This window comes from Indicator indicator, chromosome 1, assembly GCF_027791375.1.
Source record: "Indicator indicator isolate 239-I01 chromosome 1, UM_Iind_1.1, whole genome shotgun sequence".
NCBI classification, from domain to species: Eukaryota; Metazoa; Chordata; class Aves; order Piciformes; family Indicatoridae; genus Indicator; species Indicator indicator.
In genome coordinates this window covers 65718923-65740188 of record NC_072010.1, presented here as the reverse complement: position 1 = coordinate 65740188, position 21266 = coordinate 65718923, and the positions used below count along the sequence as shown (strand labels likewise).

Below are 21266 nucleotides of genomic sequence, written 5' to 3'. Positions count from 1 at the left end.
TGAAAGTTGGAATGGGACAGATAGAAAAACAGACAATTTTGGAACTAGCTGAGAAAGAGACAAAGTGAACCAGAAAATTAGATGGAAGATGGCAGATGAGGTAGAGAAACAGAGTCATTGAGAAATCACAGGCAACAGACCTGGTGAGAACCTAAAAGAGCTTTAATGGAACAAGATCAGATCCTGTGAGAAGGAAAGAATGTGGGAATTCAGAAGACAATCTATTTTAAATTACACTTTCAGTTGTAGATAAAAATGGAACTCAGACTGAAAGTTCAAAATAAATAAGGAAAGAAGTAGTAAAGGCAGAACCAGAAAATGGAAAAAAGTATTCCCATTAGAGTACATTTCCTTCCAGAGTTTGTCAAAGATTATCAGGAGAATGCCTCTCCTGTTGATAGGCATTTGCAAAGCCTACTAACAACCAACCACACATCTTGGTGCAAACTGCATCTACCTTGATCCATACAGAAAGATGATCCCTGGCGATTTTACTGTTTAAGAGTAGGCAATAGATGTAAAGGCAATAAATGTGTGAATGCCACGCAATTTTACTATGTGCCACTTCACTAACAATGTAGAGGCTTCTTTGCCATATTTTAGTATCAAGAAGCAACAAATGCACACTGGCAAAATAGCAAGCCTATTAAGCAGAGAAAAGCTTATACTCAGAAATACTGCTGTTTAAGCAACCTTGAATCTTCTTCCATCTCTACCCATATGCAAATGCCATTTGTAACAAGATGACAATACATTATTCTTGCTATTGGATTCTCATCTCATTGAGGTATCAGAGCAAACATGCTGCAGGAATCAATCACAATATAACTGAAGGATAAGATTTTTATGGGACATCCAACTTAATTTTTAGTAAGAATTAAAAGCAATTAAAATATGAAGCTGAGTATTGCAGGTAAGTAAAGAAAGTTTTTAAATTTAAAACATCTGCTTTTTGTTTTGCACATGAAATCAGTGAGAACTATTCTTTGCCGTAAAACATTAATATAAAAGAACTTTTGAAGTCAGGCTACAGAGTCTGATCTTGCAAAATTCTCAGATGTGTCCTTTTACTCAGTAGCCACCTTCTAGAACAAAAGATCGTATCACATCCTCAGTTCATGGCATCATCTTCAACTTGAATGCGTTTGTCAATTACTCTAGAATGAGCTATACCACAGAAGTGGTAAAAATAGGTGCTCAAGAAACATGTGGACATGACACTTCAGGTTTAATGGCCATGGTGGTCTTAGGTTGATGGAAAAGACTCAATCTTAGAGGTCTTTTCCAACTGAAACAATTCTTTGATCTTATTTTATGAGTTTTCCAAAAAGTATACTTCAATTACTAGCACCTTAATTAGCAAGGTATCATCAAAGCACTAGATATTAAAGATCTGGATCACACAAAATTATGATGGTAAAAATTAAATGCAGGTTGGTTAAGCATTGTCAATCTTTGGTCTGGACACAGGCTGCACTGACACTGCACCTAAGTTGGATAACGAGTACACACAGAATGACACCTGATGGCTCCTTATTGCAGACTATGTCAAGACCATTCGTTTTCTGAACAGAGCACAGAATCTGGAGAGCAGCAAAAATTAAATGAAAAATTAATTTTGAAGATGAGTCAAATTGTGGTCCAGTTTAAGCAACTGTGCAGATCAAAAACACCACAGGAGTTAAAAAATCACTATACTCTATTGTTTCTTATAGTCATTCAATCACCCAAGCAAAACAATCCCTGCAAAACTTAAAAGCTGACACTTCCAAAACTAATTGCAAAGCTGTAAGAATGAAGCAAAATTTAGCATGAGATTCTTAGTGTGAATATCACCAAACCGCTGCTTTGCCACTTTACTACATAAACCAATTAGAAAATAAAATCATTGTTTTGTGTCCTCCTAGACTAAATACTTATATACAGAGAGAGACCAACAACAGCCACTTCCACAACTATCTCCTGGTGCTATTCTAGCTTTGACCTTAACAGACTTCTGTTTTTACAGCCAAATCAAATCTTCACAGCTGTTTGTTCAACAGCATCTGAGCCAGAGCTGAAATCGACAAGTAATGTTAAACAGGACTCATTCTGAAACCATTTGCCTCATCAACCTTCTTATCAGTGTACTATGAAGCTACAGTGGCCCTCAACATAATTTTCAAGCAATTCTGTGTAACCACTAATGCAATACTGGGACATTTAGAAAATGTAATGTAATGCAACACAAGACAAGTAGCCATCTGCGGGTTTGGGATATGGACCACCGTTAACCTTTAAAATCAAGTTGTCTGCTATCAGTCTGAGAACCACTTCAACATAGAGAATGTTTAGCAAATACTGGCCCATTTTTCCTCCCACTTCTAATTAGCCACAAAAAATCTCAATGAAATGATATCCAGGCAAGAAAATACAAACACTGAAATAAGTGATCCCTAGTGTAACCTAACTTTTAAAAGCTGTATTTTTGTTTAGCATGTTGTCAGAGCAGGTTATTTACTAAGTAGCACTAAAAATAAGAGAGCCACTGCTATTGAATGACACTGAGTTAAACATTTAAAGGCTACAAGAAAACGTTTTACACAAACTTCTGAGTTGCTATTTTCTGATATAAACACAAATAAACGTGTGTGTGTGTAAATATATATAAATATATAAAAGGAAACTCTTACTGTGTATTTGGAATACAAAAAGGAGAGCTTAAAGATCACTTTCCTTCTGCTTTCTTCTAGAAAGCCCATTTTTAAAAATTAACATTCAAAATCCCAGACCAAAATGCCTTTATAGAAGACCTAATTTCATAATTATTTGGTCTTCAGTTAGTAATCATCTGAACATGTAAGAACTCATTAAAGGCAAGCAGAAATAGATCAAGCTACCAAGAAGTCACTGAACTAAAATGGTATCAAAAAAGGTGCATGAACCACCTGAGAGCCACTAAAGACTTAACTTCTCTAGTCTGCCTCACTGAAATTCCCAGCATGTAACCAAAAATAAACATAAAAGAAGCAGCACACACCAATACTTTAAGAAAAGTATCAGAAGTGGTTTTGAAGACTTCTCAGTATTTTCTAGGCATTGAAAGTGCATCATGTAAAAAAGATCAAAAATGCATCATTTCCTATCTCCATTAGACATTTTTTAATCCACCCCAAACATAACTTTTTCAGATGACAAAGACTTGCTCAAGATTGATGTAGAAGCATTATATGGAAGCTATTAAAAAGTACAACCTTTGTGCTGCTCTGGTAAAATATACAGAAGCACAGATCTACTTTTCCCCAAATTTAGCAGAAATGCTGACCTATCCAGTAAAGTTACAGAAAGAAATTAGTTTGCTGCAGGGGGTCTTAAATATTATTTGAGCAAATTATTCATTCATACTGTCCAATAAATTCATCGGATTAGATACCCAAATGTGTTCTGAATACTCAATTAAAATAAACCATCAATGTTCATCTCTACATCCCTCGATCTCTTAAACAGTAATGTGAGATCAGGTGCTGAACTTTGTGCAGGCAGAACTTGTTACAGTGACCTCAGATGTGCACATGGCTTCCCTGTAAAATAAACATAGGCCACAACTACTACTTGGTGAGATTAATCAAAGTACCATGAAATACTAAAGATACAGTAAGTTTTATGCAAAGTGGGGATTAAGAGAAAACCCCCCAAAGTAAACTCAAGCAAAAGATGACAGTATAATAAAATATCATGTAAACAATATTTTAAAATCTAATTTTAGAACAAGTGGTTCCAAAGTCAATACCACTGTTGGCAACCTATGAAATGGTTCAAGAAAGAAATTTTAGACTGAGAAATTCTGAAGACTAACAGTGTCAGTTTTAAAAGTTTGTGACACACCAAATTCACTTTCAACTGTATGTTCTTTATGAACAATTTTTATTTAACTGTGAACAGTCCATGCCAAACAACTGAAACATTCGTTAACACTGCGGCAACTGCTATTATATAAAGTATGTAATTCATGTAACTAACTATTCAGATGTATGTCTTTTTTGAGATCAGAAGGAATCTTACTCACTCCTTTTTCTATCCCGTCTCCTCAGTACTTGCTGTAAGACTATACATTTGACTATCCTGTCAAATAAAAACCAGTTCCTGCAATTGACTCCTGCATCTCCTCTGTTTAACAGTGGGTCTTAAGAGTCACAATGACTGGTTAAGAGGCTTCCACAGCTTATTTGCAACAAGAGCAACTAAGAGAAGAAAGAGGGTCACACCACAAGTTGGATCTTCAGCTACAGTTCAGAAACTCTTAGTGCTGGAAGGTATGTTAACTAGCAATAGTAAAACAGTATTTATCTTTTTAGTTCACAGGTAATTCTCAATATATAGCTAAATATAGAAGCAGCCAGCAAGTAGTCCTCAGTCTGACGCTGGGAGTTGGAAAACAAAAGATTAAGTTACCAAATTTACTTTCTTCCTACTCTAATTCCTGCTTCTTCTTCGGATGCTGCATTCTGCCTAAGTTTTAAGAACACCAAGGATAGACAGGTCACTATTTCACTTAGGGAACTGTACAACCCACCAAACTATTAATCCCATGAAACCAGCAAGCAGCACAAGTCAGCTAGGACCTCCATGTGTACATTTGGCTCCTTCAGCTCCTGCCTGGAAGGTGCCACATTTGTAAACAGTGGAAGAGTTTACAGTAGACTCACCAAAGACTTAGAGACTGACAGATTAACCAGAAACAGGAATACTGGCTAAACTGGAGTTTCCAGAGATTGTCTGCATGCAATGATTACCTGTGCTTCAGACCAAGAAATTTCCCATACAGAAAAAAATGTGCATGTCAAACCGTACCAAACTCTACAGATCTCAATTTGTCACTTTGCCTCTTCCAAGCAATACAATGATTCCATTCCCAAGGTATACAAGACCTTAGGATGCTGTAGTTGGTGCTCCCTCATCCATGCAACTGGTTTTTTTTCACTGTTTCTTTAAATCACACCAAAAAATAGCCTTTCTAGTAACCAAGACCTTCTGAATTGAATGTGATATTCCATGGCCAATTTGCCTGACTGTTAGAATTGCTTCTCAGCTTCACACAATGCCCATTTACATAAACCCAAAAATGGCTACACTCATTACCATTATACTGAAAAATTAGTTTGTTCCTTTTTTCCCCTTTACATTTACCTTTTATGTAACAGTTTAAAAAAAACAAACTGATATACGCTTATACTTTAACCTTCACAAGCTAGTATTTCTTTTTCCATTATTATTTTTCAACTTATCCAGCTATAACACTGCTTGTGATTATGCTCTTAAACTCCACCTGCAGGCTCTTAATTAAGCTGCTACATATGAATGTTTTTGGGGTTTTCCTCTCCTTATAGCTTCCTGACCACTGCCAAGGAAAGCAAACTATTTTTGAAAAATAAATAAAATTTTTAAAATCAACGCTTTGTTGCTTATTTTCTTTTCATTGTACATTTGGAAAATATGTGATGCATACATTTTAAAGTAATATTTAACAGAATTCAGACTTGGGTCAAATGCATAATAAGCAGCATCTTGCCAGCTTATCAGTACTTTTGTAATTATTTAATCCTTTATAAAAACATTTCATTGGGCTCAATTCTTTCATGTGTTCAGTTCTTCAGTAAAGTCTCATTTTGCAAACTTTTTAAATATTTCACTTTTTGCACAAATCAGTTTTTATAAGAAAGTATCAGAAGAGCTGGAAGCAAGTAACTAAAGAAGAGAAGCACTCCCCTGTGACAGGTGGGAAGGGCTCAGTAGGAGCATGTTCTCTTGTGCCACCTTGGCTCCACACCTTCCTCTTCTGCAGGGCTGCTTGCTTCACCACCACCAGAGCAAGCACTGGCCCCAGCAGTGCAGGGTAAGAGTGGGATGCACACTGAGCTTGCATTCCCAGGCTAGAGCACATTGAAGCATGCTTGGCCACATAAATGCCTCCTGAAGCCCAGACTCGGCATCTTAGCAGCACAACCCTTACCACAGTTTATCCATCTCAACTCTGCTGAGAAAAAGGGAAGGAAGGGGCAGGAGCATTCATCAATTATGCCATCTTCTTCACCACTACATCTCATAGTACACTTGATAGGTGACATGGCAGAACCACAAGCCGTTAATCATAGGAATATTTCCATGTCAGAATGTTTAAATTTATAGCAGTGCAGGTCTTCAAAGACTCAGCACCCAGAAATGCAGTGATACTGTCTCTATCATGATCAATTCTACTACTGACTATGAAGAAATCCTGGATTTTGGACAAAATACATGGGAATAAATCTCCTCCCTTCTGAAAAGCTAAAAAGCCTTGTAACAATTAGCCTCACCATTTTTTAATATTAAATCAAACCTAACAGGGCCTGTAACTATAACTCGAAATTTATGATTTCCCAGCATTCATTACTTATTTTAGACATCATGTAATGGTGGGTATGTAACAGTCTGCAAAAAGGTAAGTAGTTCATCTTTCTTCCCTGAGGCAGGATTAAGTATGTGTAGAGGTTTTTAAGAACAGGTTAGACAATCCTTCACTTAAGATTTCATACACTTTCTAGCTACCCTGCTCCAGTGTTCAAGTACACTTAAAATTTTACCTAAAACCTGAACTAGATTTTTGGTTTTCCAAATTCAATTATTAATTCTTGTAATAAAGATAGTGAAAGCAACTTGGTTCCCTATATTTAGTATCTTCTTATTTAAGTTTATTGTTATGTATTCCTCCTTTAACTACTCTTTTTTCTAGAATAAGCTAGAATTTTAAATAATTAGGTTCTTTATTAGATGCCTTATTCTTACTCTGTTCCCCTAGACCTTCCAGGCTATTAATCTGTGTTTCCAGGTGCTAGAACTTCTTTACTTAGTTGATCTCTCACAAGAAAACTACTATTAAACAAATGTACTTTAGTATCTCAATTACTTTAAACTGTTTCAATTTCACCTCCAAGTCTAACATTACTCTTTCATTTTCTTCCCGCTTATACAGCCTTTCATTCCCTGAACTCTGCTATCTGTAATGTACTTGGCCACCCTTATCTCTTCCAGGCAAGTTTTGAGTGACTACGTATTTTTGGTTGTTTCTCTGCACATTAAGATATTTTTCAGTTGCTTCTGAGCTACTAAAATTCTCTAAAAGATCAGTTTGTTAAATCAAGTCCTACTTCATGCTGACTCCTGCAATTTGAAAGCTAACCAGGCTCCATTACATTGTAACCTACTGTTGAAGAATTTGCATTGTACCACTTTTTCTCAGCTTGTATGCTGTTCAGTTTTTTTAAGGGGAAATAGGTTCTAATGTGTATATAGAGTATTAGCTTCTGTAATTTTTAGTAAAAAAATGTGAAATCCCAATCAATTACATCTTAATGGCAGAACATGGTTACTTTTTTAAGAGTATTGGATGGGTAAAGCACAAGTATGGTTCAAGACATAGATTACCAAATCAAAGCCACTAACCTTAACATCAGTGATAATGGAAGTCTATGATGAAAGTCCCCAAAGTCTGTTTTTACTGATACTATATAGCATCTTTTGGTAGACAGAGGCAAATAATGATCATGTAAGTAGACTGAACCCTCCTCACTTGCTTGAATATATGATGTGCCCTTGAACACAACCGAGGCAATGACAGTCAACAACAGCAGTCAATGAAAACCCAGTTATCTGGACAGTACTTGCTGTTTGTGTTTTTAATACAATTCAAAACCAAGTTATTTTGGTATTCAATATGAATACACATATAGTACTCAATATGAATGCACCTAATGTCAATGGCCCAAGTGTTTTCATGAGCATAGTGAATTCTTAAGAGTAATTACTCAGAAAAAATGGCTACAGATCCAAAGGTGGTTTATGCTGTTAGTTCTACAGGAAAACACAGCCTAGGCTTGATGCACAATGTAGATAAAGTTAAGTTTCATATATTCATTAATGAAAACTATAATAAAGTATGACCTTGTTTGGTTAACAAAACCAAAAATATCCTATCACCTATGATTCTACATATTATGCACTACAAATATACTTACATCTTTTGCCATGTTACCCAAGCTAAAAATCACTCCTCTTAAAATCTTGATGGCTGCAGGGCACAGAGACAATGATGCTATTTTCTAGAAAGCAAGTAAAGACAACATCAGCGATCAAAACGTGAGGGAAAGTTCTTACAATTGAAATTATTGAGTACCAACAAATACAATTTAGTGTTTTAAACACCGTCTTTAAAAAAGTTCACTGTCATCACCCACTCATGTCTTAAGCCCCCACCCCAGCGCTCCCATGTGGGAAACACTCCCTTTTCCGACAGGAGAGTGAGTCCTCCCCTGGCAGGAGCGCCCTTCCCCCAGCACGTACCCGATCCCGGCGGGGCAGCAGGCAGCCCAAGCTGGGCCGGTCCCTGTCCAGCTGCGCCCCTTGCAACACCAGAGAGCTGGGCGCGGGCAGAAGCGGTGGGGAAAGAGATCACTCCCTTGGCCTCCTCCTCCCCACCCCCATTTCCAGTAGCAGGCACAAGTAGGCCCCAGGGGCCAGCTCCCCCCGGGGCCTTGCAACCCCCGTCTCCTCCTCCTCGTCCTCGCAGGCGGACGGGCCGCGTTGCACCAAAAGGCAGAGACAGGCAGTCGCCACCCCGCCTTGCCACCCAGTGCCCGACCGCCACCCCCACCGCGCCCCCCAACCAGGGCCTCACCGCCCGGGCAAAGCCCTAAGCCCCACGCCGCCTCCCCTCAGCAGCGAGGGGCCGCGCTAATCGCCTCAGAGGCGGCGGGGGCACGAGGAAGGGGGGGACGCGCCAGGCGGTAGCGACGGCGGTAGGGGGAGGGGGCGGCGGGTGTGGTGGAGGGGGTCCACCTCATCCCCACACTCATCCTCGGCCCGCCGCCGGCAGCACCCCGCGGCGCCCCCTCCTCCCATCCCACCTTCACCCTCTACCGCCGCTCCATTGCTCCCCATCCTCCTGCCGGTGCAACCCGGCCCGGGGCTACCCGCACCTGAGCGGACGAAGGCAGAAAGAGCCCGCTCCATCCCCCGCCGCCCCCAGACAGGGACCTGGAGCGCGGAGCGGGAGCACCCCCCGCCTGCCGCCGCCGCCGCGCTGCTGCGGAGGCGCCCAACTGCACATGTGCGGCGGCGGCGCGCGCGGGCCTGGCGAGCCCGGCGGGAGGGGGCAGGGGAGGAGGGAGCCGGGCGTGGGGGGGAGACGGCGGGAGTCCAACGGCCTCAACGGCAGTTCTGGATGGGTGGGGGGCCGGCAGGGACCGCCCCCATCTCCGCTGCTCCGGGGAAGGGGGTGTGGGTGAGGAAGGGTCTCCCTTGGCGGGCTGTCACTTCCCAGCCCGCCTCTGCCCCCACCGGTCGCCAGCCTGGCGGGCTCCCGGCCAGCCGCCCCGCACAGGCCTGCCCGTCTCGCCCGCCCGCGGTTCCGCACACCTGCCTACGGCCGCTGCCCCGGCCCGCACCCTAACCGCCAAGGAGCTGCCTGTGGCGGGGTGCGAGATGAGGGGTCGGCGGGGGTCGGGCAGGCGTCAGCGCAAGGTAGTCCCTCTCCGAGTCCCGCGCGCGACCCCGCCACTCTGTCCTCGCTTGCTTTATTTTTTATTTTCCCCCCACCCCTCGTTGGCAGGGGGGAAAAAAAAAAATTGAAACTTACACTTTTGTGCGTCCCACCGGCGTGACGCTGCGCGCTGACGTCACGGGGGTGTAGCGTGCCTTGCACGGGCACACGCGGAGCGGCTAAGCCAACCGCCCGCCGCTCCACGGGCGGGGAGGAGCATGCGCGGCATTTTCGCGCCTTCCGACTCCCCGCCCTGCGGCGCCGGCGGCGAGCGCGCGGGAAGCATCGGAGCGAGATTGCTCTTCGGACCCGGCCGCTACCGGAGCACGTGGTCGTCGGTGCGCGCGAGCGGTCGGGCAGGTGCGAGCTGTTCCCAGCTCTGCGCCGCGGCAGCCGCCTCCTTCGCGTTCTTATCGCTGCAGGGCAGGCCCCCGCCGCCGCGGGAAAGTGAGGGGAAAGCCGCGCTGGGTCGCTTCGCTCGACCTCTGCCGGCTAGCCGAGGAGCGAGCCCGGGCCGGCCGTGCTGCTGAGCGTTTGTTTGGTTTTTTTTTGGGGGGGGATGGGGCGGGGGGTGCGGGTGCCGGCAGCCGGTGTGGCAGGGCGCTGCGGTTAGTTGCTACAACATCCTGCGGGTACTTCCTCATTACGTTTAGTCCGGCCGCTACTTGAGCAAGTTCACGTACTTCACATTCATCTTTGCTGGAATTAGGGGTTTATGGTAATCCAAGTGAAAGTCTTCCGTCGGGTGACGAGTTAGACCAGACCTACACCAAAAAAATTGGCGCTGGAGCTTTCAGACATCTCCAGACTGAAACATCTACATGTCCCATGTGCTAACTGAAACACTTCATGCTGTTTAGGGCTGTGTGATGTAATTAGACGAGAATGGTGTAACTGTTGGTGAAGAGCTTTAAGCATGCATAGCTGTAATGGTGGAAACTGTAGCAAAGTGAGAAAATTCAAGGTGTGTCTACAGGAGTGTACAGAAAGCGGTTTGAGGGAGGAAGGCTACATACATATCTGCATGTGATGATACCAGACTTATGTGGTACAAGGCTGTTCATAACACCATGATCCAGGTGGGAGCAGGAAGTTCTTTCTCCAGAATGATGCTGCTTCATCATCATACCTGGGAATAGAAGACAAGCAGCAGAGCACCAATATAGAGATAGTATGACAATCTAGCACATATGAAAAAGAAGTATCTCATCAGTTGATGAGATTTATATTTAGTTACTTCTATACCTTACTCAATTTTATATTTTTTTCAACGTGTTACGGAGTTGTGGTTTCTAATAATGATGAAACACTAGCTAACTTGATTTTCTTGATAAATACCAGTCTTTTTTCATTCCTGGTTGCCCCATGCTTGCTGCTCTGGGGTTCCATGGCTGTTCATGCAGTAGCCTGCTCTGATAATGGCTGTTACTATCCCACTCTTGTTCTTCTTGAGTAAGCTTGATGGACATAAAAAAAATAATGAACATATAACTCGATAACCTCTCAGAAAGAGGCAGGAACTGTTACACACAAACAACATGAAGCACCCCAAGCCAGCTGCAGAAAAAAAAGCTTCCTAAAAAAACATCTCCAGTTGATGGTGCTGCTCTTCACGCTTTCTGGGTCACATATACTCTCTCTGTGGATTTAAACTGTCTATACCTCTCAAGTCCCTGGCCACACACACACACACACGCTTTTTACATTACATCTTGTAGAAAAAAATTGTTTCACTATCCCAAGTATCATGAGCTCTTGCAGTCTTCAGAGATGTACCCTCAACAGGGTACGTCTGTCCCAGGGTGAAGAAAGGACTATAAAAAAAGTGAACATGCTTCTAAAAATGTAGAATTAAATGACTGTGCTAAGGTTGGATGTGGCACTTGGAGCCATGGCTTAGTTGTCATGAGGTGTCAGGTAATAGGTTGGACTTGATGATCTCTGAGGTCTTTTCCAACATGGTTGATTCTGTGATTTCCTCTGCTAAGTTTTACCACAAGAGACTAAAGCCATTTTGAAAAATCTTAGGTCAAATAGAAACCTGCCTTCTCTAGTACAAAGTAAAATTTTCACACAGCTTACAGATTTTAAAAGATAAATATATATATAATTCATTACCAACTGCGATTTGTGGGGTCCAGGATACTCTACTGGGCTTTAGAAGGGAGGAGCAGTGGGAAAGGACAGAGTATGAACCTCATGCCATTACTTGCTTTTGAAAACTACATAGCTTCGCTGCAAACATCAGAATTGATACTTTCTTCAATCTAGACAGTACAAGTGACTGAAGCCCACTTCCTTTAGTTACTCAGATTCTTCTATTTGGACTTCTCAGGTAATGTTATGCTGCTGGAGCTTCCTGGTAAGCCTGTTTTTGCCCTGAGCTGCTTGAGAGACAACTGAACAAGCACAAACAAGGGGATGTCCTGGTTTGCTAACATTTATTCTGACGCATTACTAACTGCCCAATCATACCCAGGTGTCATGTTTGGTTGGGTTTTTTTTTTTTTTCCTTTAGGAAAGGGCGTTTCACAAACAATTTGTAATAATGGAAAAATCTTCAGGGTTTTGTCTCTGAGCTTGCCTTTCTCAGGTATTTTAGGGCTTTAGGACTTTGTGTTTGTAGCAGTGAAAGGCTATTTCAGTTCATAACTCTTCTGTGGGCTGCCTCCCCCTTTCAAGTGTGCTTCTAAAGAAGAACAGGTCACAAATTCGAACAGCATCAGTGTGGCAGAACTGTGCAACAGTTCAAGAAGTCACCTAGTCATAGAAACCTATGAAAGATGCCAGGGGACGTGTATGGACATATTTTCACCTACATGCTTCAGAACTGGAAGCCATGCCATCTTAAGAGAATGACCTGTGTAAGATCCTGGCTTAGATAAAGACTTAATAGCAGCTGACAAACTTGCCAGCATCTGACTTCACTGGGAGGTAGCATCTTCCAATTCTCATATTTCTGCTCTATTTTAGAAATTACTAATACAGCTTGTATCATAACCTCAAAAGTGTTGCTGTTCCTGATTTAGATTTTTGTCCGCCAAGACAGGATCAGTTGTCTCTGAGCCAGTCTGGTCAGACCATTCTCCAGTCTCTTTTTTTGTCTCCAGCAGTCACGTTTTCCTTGGCTTCACTGTCCTTAGTAAGCTTCTCCCACCCAGCAGAGGCAATTACCCAACAGTGGTAGTGGGGAACCAAAGCAGTGCTCCTCTTGGGCTTCTAAATGAATCTGGTAAAAGCATTCCCTTCTGCCTTGTTTATTTTAGGATGGGATGGTCCACACATCTCCCAGCCCTTAGGACATCTTGCTGCTCTTCCTTCTCATTTCACTAGTTGGCTTTCTTGTTGTCATCTCTTAAGATGTGGATGTCTGGTCCTTGCTGCTCCTTACCAGACATTGCTGTTTCCCACAGAGCTGTTAAGGCTGTTAGCATGGCTTGCCTCCTGTCACTCAGGGGTCCAGTTTCTTCCACCGCTGGCACTGCCCACATGCTGGAGCACTGCCAGGATTGCTTGCAGAGCAGAACTACAGATTCCTTCCCTAGAAAAACCCCAGGAGTGCTTTTGTGGTTAGATTGTTCCTGGGTTCGCTCCAACAGGCAGCAAGACTATGCTAGGTTTCTCACACCCTCCATCAAGCATCATCATACAGCACTATTCTGTTATGCTAGGCACCCCCACACACCTCTCTGCCTACAAAGCAGTTTTTCTTAAACCAAGTAAACTACAAGGTACTCTGAGGCTGCTTTCTCCTTCTTTTTGAGGATTAAAACATATATGAATTCTTACAGTTTTTAAAAAGCTATGTACCAGGCCATCATCATGACATTTCTTGAGTTGTCACGTCAGCCACAATTGCAAGAACCTACCTCACAGCTCCCACTAGAGATCTTCCTACTGAGGAACTGAATCAGCCTGCTCTATATAGGATGAGCCATGAGTAGGGTGGTTGTGGGTCCATATATGCTAATCTGAGCCTGGGAACAGGGTAATGATTCACGAAGTAAAAGCACAACCCACACCACCAGCTTTTAAACTGTTTTGGTTCCTTCACCCTTATAGGGAACAATGACCAAAGGTAGTAATTAAGGGGTAATATGAAAGAACTCAAATTCTCAAAGAGAAAGCCACACAAAATAAGCAACCAGTTACACCCACCTCCCCACCTACAAAACAAACCAACCAAGAAAAACCAACCAACCCCAAACAGGTATGCTGAATCAGTTTCTACTCAAGTGCAGAGCAGATCCTCCCTTTCCACTCCCTGAAGCTCAGCTTCACCACAGAAACATCTTCACATCAAGAAGTTTCTGCCCTGTATCAGCTTTTCTGTATTTAAATGGTGCTGATCGTTACATAAATGAATGAGAGAGAATCACTGTCTGACAAAGTGACCCATAAAAAAAAAATTCAATCCAAAAAAGGCTACTTGTTCTTCAACAAACATTCAAGAAGTTAGTAGATACTCCTTTCAGGGCTTCCAGATCTCTGCTGTAATTTTATCTACTTGACACAGAAAGACTATTCCAGAGTACAAGCATAAGGTTCCTGAAAAGCTACAATTATATCTAAGTGGGCCAGTTGTGAAATATTCTTCCCATTTTTCATAGAGAGATGACCAATCATTCAGGAATAATGCCTGATATTTCTGTCCTAAGATTGTATCAAGAGATGACTCCATTTGACATGCATGGAGCCATTATCTGCGTTTCATGAAACATTTATAGTATCTCAATACACATGCAGATTTCTGTGAGACAGTCTCAAACATTTGATAATAAACAAACTTATCATATGTCCAGTAAGATTAGTAATTTGAATTTGCATGTAATATCCAATCAGGCAATCTGTGTCAACAACAAGGCACAAAGCATCAATACTTGGATGAGGCTCCTATTTCTCTTTCTCCAGTTTTCCTAAAAACTAGCCAAGTCCTGACTGAATCAAAATTTATTTGGGAAAGAAGTGACAGAGATGAGGCAAGCATTAAGGTATTGCTTTCCTTCTCAGACATGGTACCAAAACCACTCTTCACCCACTTCCTTTAAAAGATAATCAGGAAAATATTTTCTATCTTTTAAGGGACCCAAACATCAGTATTTCCTACTCTGCCAGCAGGAATTTTCCAGCGAAGTACAACTAGCCACAGCTATGTAATTCAACAAAAGGTTTACTCATCACAGCTGTAATACTTTGTATACCAGTTTCAAGGACTGAGAGACCATAATGGAAACATGGTCTGTCATAGATGCATCTTTTCCCCCAAAATGTAGGCTGTGAACTACATGTGAAATAATTATCTTTCCAAACCAAAATGAGGCTTTCAGGAGTGAAATTTGCATTTCAAGCAGAAACTATGAGCTACATCAGTGGACAAAGTAAGATTTCTCTCCATAGTACAGTTATGAAGCAAATTAACAAATTACTTAAATGAGGCACCTAGAAAGAGTAAAATTCTTAAATGGTACCATAAAACTTTTTAATTACTTCTATATTTTAAATACAAAATAGTCAAATAAACCAATAAATGAGTTTCAAGTTTATTCACTGTAACAGATCCATTTTATTAAAAATGTATTTTATTTATAGCACAGCTTTTTTCCTCACTATTTGTCACTGTTCCTCAGTAACTTTTGAAACCACTGAAGAAGAGGTGCCATATATTCCTGCAACCTTTATGAAGCATCAGTGCTTGGAGAAAACCCCAAATCCAGTGAGCAAGAACTCAAGTACAATAAATTCCACCCTGTCCTAAAAGTGCATATGCACTCTAGACTAGTCCAAGCTGCATTTTGACAAGCACAGCAGATGTCAGAGAAAACACAGGAGGAAACTGAGACTACTATGGTAAACAAAAGAGGTGTAAAGGATACAAATCCATCAAAGATTTGTTTTGCTAATCGGAGGACATCTTTCATTTTAACTGGCAATTTAAATCTAGGTAACATGCATTTTTCTAACCATTTTGTGGGTATCAAAGCTATTTCAGATGACAGTACAATATCGACCTAAAAGTGTTAATAGATCTTTAATAGTATGTTTTTAGCAGATAAACCTCAAAATGATTTTTACATTGTTCGTCAGTTTGAGTAAGCTTTCTCTATGACACAAAGAATGGGCTTTTACAAGGCTTATCCCACTGCATATATTGTTTTAAAGAATAACATACTTACATTTAGGGTCACATTCAAAACACTCTGTTGGTTTTTTTAAATATCATGATATTTCAAAAAGACTAACAATGTTAATGCAACATATAAAGTCACGGAATACCCATCCAGTCTTTCATTTCTAGTTTTGTGCAAATTAATTTACTTGAAATAATTTCAACTTTAACATAGTGTAAAGTAACTTCCAAAGTTACAAAACTGATGTTTTTCACATCTACTTGAAATTAGACTTCCCAGCTTTAAAAAATATTTATTTTAAACAAAGAAAAAAACCTGTAAACAAGTATCTGTATCAGCATTAGCAACATGAATGGGTGACAACTGTCAGTCTTCAAATATAACTTATGTCCTTTCTCACTGTCAACTTTTAGTCACATATGTAAATAAATACAAAGACTAACACAAACAAAAGTTATCACTGTAAGAAAATACATTATATGCTGCAATTTGGAATACAATATCATACAATATTGGCTGTATCCTTTGGAGTATTTATTTGACTGCTTAAATCAGTTTGATGCTAAACGGTTAAACCTTTGTGTGGAGGACTACACTGTCACTCACTTTTGGAAATGTGTTTTGTGATTTATTTTATACTACCATACTCCTAAATGTAAAAATGACTCAAGTCATTTAGCGTAAGAAGATACCATAGGCACCATAATATATATTTTTTTTCTTCTTTTAAAACAAAATCTGGTGATCTACCAGCATTAACAAAATAGGATGAAAATTAAAAGGCACATTCAGGCAAAGAAATAATCAACACAGATTGCATGATGCTATATTGAAAAAAAAAAAAAGAATATGCTCTGAATTGATTAGAACAGGAAAAAATATTCTGGCATATTCTAATCTGTCAGTAAGAAACTAAATTTTGTAAAAGGTGTGCAATTCAAATGATATAATTGTTTTTTTATGTTGAATTTTGTTTTGTTTTAAGGTCAGTATAAGGCTTATAACCAAGTGCACGTTAAGAGGACTGATTACTCAAAACCTCTTGTTTTCTGAGTGCATAGAAATACAATATGCAACAAAGATACTCCTTGCAAGAAGATGTATTCTTGTATATATGCAAATCTTAATCAAGTACTTGAACGTCTTTCAGGTCTGGGAACACATTTCATAATTGCAGCTCTCCACAGGGCAGGAGCAAGTAAAAGGCTTAGAGTTGTCACACTCAGAATAAGAAGATAGACCTGAAAATTGGAAATAAAAGCCATTATTTTTCTTAGTTACATAGTACACTAACATATGTTTGAGAAAATCAATACGCTTCTGGACAGTATTTTCAGACTTCACCCATGTTACCAACCAACTGTGCATATTGCTACAAAAGAAAACATATACAAGTGCAAGTCATCTAATTACCTGTTTACCTAGTTTGAAGACACAATTAAAAAAACAACATTAGGAGCTTATAGAAAACCAATTATTTACATGCATTTTTAAGGGGTCAGTTTTGAAAGCTTGATGACTGCCAAGGGTCAAAAGCCAAATACCACTTCATTTAAAAACACTGCAAACCAAACCAAACCATCCCAAGCTGTTCTGGCTTTTAATAATGCAATGGCAATGTTCATTGTTCTTTTTATACACCAAAAAAAATCCAAGATGTAACTGCTTATCTTCTGAAAAAAAGATCTTAATTAGATAGTCTGAGTGAGTCTTACAAAACAGCAGGAAGTAGTTTTGTGGTCTCAAACATAAGCATAACTTTTCAGAGCTATACAGTAGGCAGTGATGTGAGAGCTTCCACAGGAAAAAAAATAAAAAATAAAGAAAGCCTAAACGCCTCAAAGCACAATGGACATGCCTCTAAACTGGTTTTGTGATCATGTATGAGTATCTTGCAACTCTGTACAAATACACAGTATTTGTAACTCCTAACTATTTGCAGGAGTGGACATGAAAATGAATCACCTTCACCTACAGAAGTGAACAGCATTGTGTAAGCTTTTCACACATGCTTTATTTGGAATTGGTTCCAGCATTATCCAGCCCACTTGCTCACACAATGAAGAGCTCAGAGTGCCAGCAAAGTATTTTTGTGAGCAGAGATAAAGAGAAGAAAGCAACTAGCACTGGAAAGTGAGGTCAGTTGTTTTGTCTCTATATTCATAATTTACTTAATTTCACAAAGCAGACTTCATCTTGAAAAAAAAAAAAGTTCTCACAACCTCAATGTGAAACTATTTTTAAGGTTTCTTTCCTAGGGAATTTTTTTCATGACTACAGAAAAAAAGCTGGTTGTTTCTTCTGCAGAGGATTTTAAACGAACAAGCTTTGCAGATAAAGATTACAAGTTTGTTTGCTTGTTTAAATGTTAAAACAATTTCCAGTTCATCATATCTGCTCTATAGTTATTTACTGATATTTCCTTATTCAAATCCTATACTTTGATTTACCTCTCATAAGTACATTGAGTTTTCAAAAGCAAAGGCATCTCAGTGCCTTGGGTGCTCTCTTACAACTCACTGCTCAGTTAATAAAGAAGTTGTAAGAGAGAGCGCCTAAGGTTGAACATTTATAACTAACTATTGGATATTAAAACTTGCTATTTAAAATATTACAGGACAGTAAGAAACAAGTCAAACGATAGAACTAAGAACCCTGTCAGGGATAGGCATGTCTTCATCTGTATGGGTGGATTCTACTCGTTAAGAAATGTCACAAAATTGGAGTGTACTGGTATATCCAATACACCCTGATGGGGTGCATCCACGAGTGCTGAGAAAGCTGGGTGATAGTGTTGCTGAACCTCTCTCCATCATCTTTGAAAAGTCCTGGAGAACAGGAGAGGTGCCTGACGACTGGAAGAAAGCAAATGTCAACCAGTCTTCAAAAAAGGCAAGAAGGAGGACCCAGGCAACTACAGACCAGTCAGCCTCACCTCCATCCCTGGAAAGATGATGGAGCAGCTCATCCTGGAGGTCATCTCTAACCACATGGAAGACAAGAAGGTTATCAGGAGTAGCCAACATGGATTTACCAAGGGGAAATCTTGTCTAACTAATCTGATAGCCTTCTATGAAGTTATGACCAAGTGGGTAGATGAGGGCAGAGCAGTGGATGTCAGATATCTTGACTTTAGTAAAGCTTTTGATAGCGTCTCCCATAACATCCTCATAGAAAACCTCAGGAGATGTGGCATAGATGGTTGGTCAGTGAGGTGGATTGCAAACTCGCTCCACAACAGAGTTCAGAGGGTCGTCATCAATGGCACAGAGTCAACTTGGAGGCCTGTGGCCAGTGGTGGTCCCCAGGGATCAGTACTGGGTCCAGTTTTGTTCAATATCTTTATCAAGGACCTGGTTGAGGGCATTGAGAGTACCCTCAGCAAGTTTGCTGATGATACAAAACTGGGGGGGTTGGCTGACACCTGTCAGGCTGTGCAGCCATCCAACGTGACCTGGACAGGCTGCAGAGCTGGGTGCAGGCAAACCTCATGAAGGACAATAAGGACAAGTGCAGGGTCCTGCATCTGGGGAGGAATAACAACAGGCACCAGGACAGGTTAGGGGCTGCCCTGCTGGAAAGCAGCTCCACAGAGAAAGACCTTGGAGTGATGGTGGACAGCAAATTCTCCATGGAACAACAATGTGCTCTTGGGGCCAGGAGAGCCAATGGGATCCTGGGATGCATCAAGAAAGGTATGTCCAGCAGGTCTAGGGAAGTTCTTCTACCTCTCTACTCTGCCCTGGTGAGACCACACCTGGAATACTGCGTCTAGCTTTGGGCTCCCCAGTACAAGAGAGACAGAGACCTGCTGGAGAGAATCCAACAGAGAGCCACAAGGATGATTAGGGGACTTGAGCATCTCCCCTATGAAGAGAGACTGAGATCCCTGGGGCTGTTTAGTCTTGAGAAGAGAAGACTGAGAGGGGATCTGATCAATGTCTATAAATATCTGAGGGGTGGTTGTCAAGTGGAGGGGGCCAGGCTCTTTTTGGTGGTTCACAGTGACAAGACAAGGAATGATGGGTTCAAACTTGAACATAGAAGATTTCACCTCAACATGAGGAGAAACTTCTTTACAGTGAGGGTGACAGAGCACTGGAACAGGCTTCCCAGGGGGTTGTGGAGTCTCCTTCTCTGGAGAGTTGCAAAACCCACCTGGATGCATTCCTGTATGGACTATCCTAAGTGATCCTGCTCTGGCAGGGTGGTTGGACCTGATGATCTCTTGAGGTCCCTTCCAACCTCTGATATACTGTGATACTGTGAAAATCCCAGGAACAAGTCCTTTACCATGATGGTAGTAGAACACTGGAACAGGTTGCCCAAGAAGGTGGTTGGGGCCCCATCCCTGGAGAAATTCACAGTAAAGTTCAACAGGGCTCTGGGCAACCTCATCTAGTTGAGGATGCCCCTGCTTACTGCAGAGGGGGGCTGCACTAGATGACCTTTGGAGGTCACTTCCAACCCAGACCATTGTATGATTCTATGATTCTAACATGTTCAGGTGCAAACCCCGAAGTTAGTAACTACAGAACAGCTTACCTCTCGAGATATGATCCCTGCTCTGCGTGCTCTACTTCCCAGAACAAAGGAGAATTCACTGACTTGTGCCAGTCCTGCTGAGACAATCCACTTGATATACTGGCTGGTCTTTGGAAGAATCAGGGAGAGGACAAACACTGCCAAGACAAACTTTAAAAACATTTTGGGGGGTTGTTGTGGGTTTGTGCAGGTTTTTTGCAAGATGTAGAGCATTAAATACAAATACAAATTCTGGACATAAAATAAACTAGTGGAGTTGTAAATGTGTCTTCTCTATGTCAAAAGTGACAAATGTACATTGCCCAATAAAACATAGTATCTTGTTTACTCTAATGAACATTTGATAACTTTGTCACAAAGCCTAGGCTAGATAAATAGATGTTTCCCCATGTGTAACTTACTTCTAACATTAGATACAATCCTCTTTTTAATATCATATGTTCAGTTCAGGCACAGAATTTTCAGTAGGGCATACAGCACAAAGAGTATTAGACTATTAAAACATAAATAAAGAGAAAAAGAAAATACCTTCATTATGACCACAGACAATGTAAGGAATAGTAAGACTGTCAGTTCATATATTACAAATGTGGGGAAAACATGAAGCCCTAGGAGGAAAGAAAACAACATTTAAAAGACCAGTACCTTACTATGATAATTTTTTGAGATAATAGATTTAACTGGAAGACTGAATTCTCAATACCAGCAAACAAAAAGCCCTGACATTCCCACCAACACTACCTACTTGATCACTAAACCGTATCCTGCATTATCCTACCATTCTCTGGAGGGATTTAGTACAAACAATATTCCCAGTTGTGTTTAACTGTATATGGTTGATGCATGAGCCCTTTCATATATAAAGTCTCTTCCACACCAGTTAAGAATCCAGAATCGGAACTGAAACATGCCACTAATGAAAGTTATAAAAATACCACAGAAAAACAATTCAACTGGTCTGCACAGTGATTGTAACAGACACTTTGCTAGCCATTTAACATTTCTGTATGATATGGTAATGGACTATCACTGTAGAAGGA

At 41.0% G+C, this 21266-nt stretch overlaps 2 protein-coding genes across 4 annotated transcripts in view; both read right to left on the bottom strand.

The window, feature by feature from the left end:
• TFDP1 (transcription factor Dp-1) overlaps positions 1–8107 on the bottom strand; it is a 47483-nt gene extending 39376 nt beyond the window's left edge. For all 3 annotated transcript variants that reach the window (XR_008489319.1, XM_054391544.1, XM_054391557.1), the window contains exon 1: positions 8031–8107. Coding sequence is in view for 2 of the 3 variants with exons in the window: in XM_054391544.1 (XP_054247519.1) it covers positions 8031–8042 (12 nt within the window). In the remaining variant the exon portion in view is untranslated. The remainder of the gene's footprint in view (positions 1–8030) is intronic.
• A 7041-nt stretch (positions 8108–15148) lies between these two features.
• TMCO3 (transmembrane and coiled-coil domains 3) overlaps positions 15149–21266 on the bottom strand; it is a 38294-nt gene continuing 32176 nt past the window's right edge. The window contains exons 11-13 of the mRNA XM_054383452.1: positions 20755–20834; positions 20227–20376; positions 15149–16922 (exon numbers count right to left, since the gene is read on the bottom strand). Coding sequence (XP_054239427.1) covers positions 16809–16922; positions 20227–20376; positions 20755–20834 — 344 coding nt within the window. The 3' untranslated portion in view covers positions 15149–16808. The remainder of the gene's footprint in view (positions 16923–20226; positions 20377–20754; positions 20835–21266) is intronic.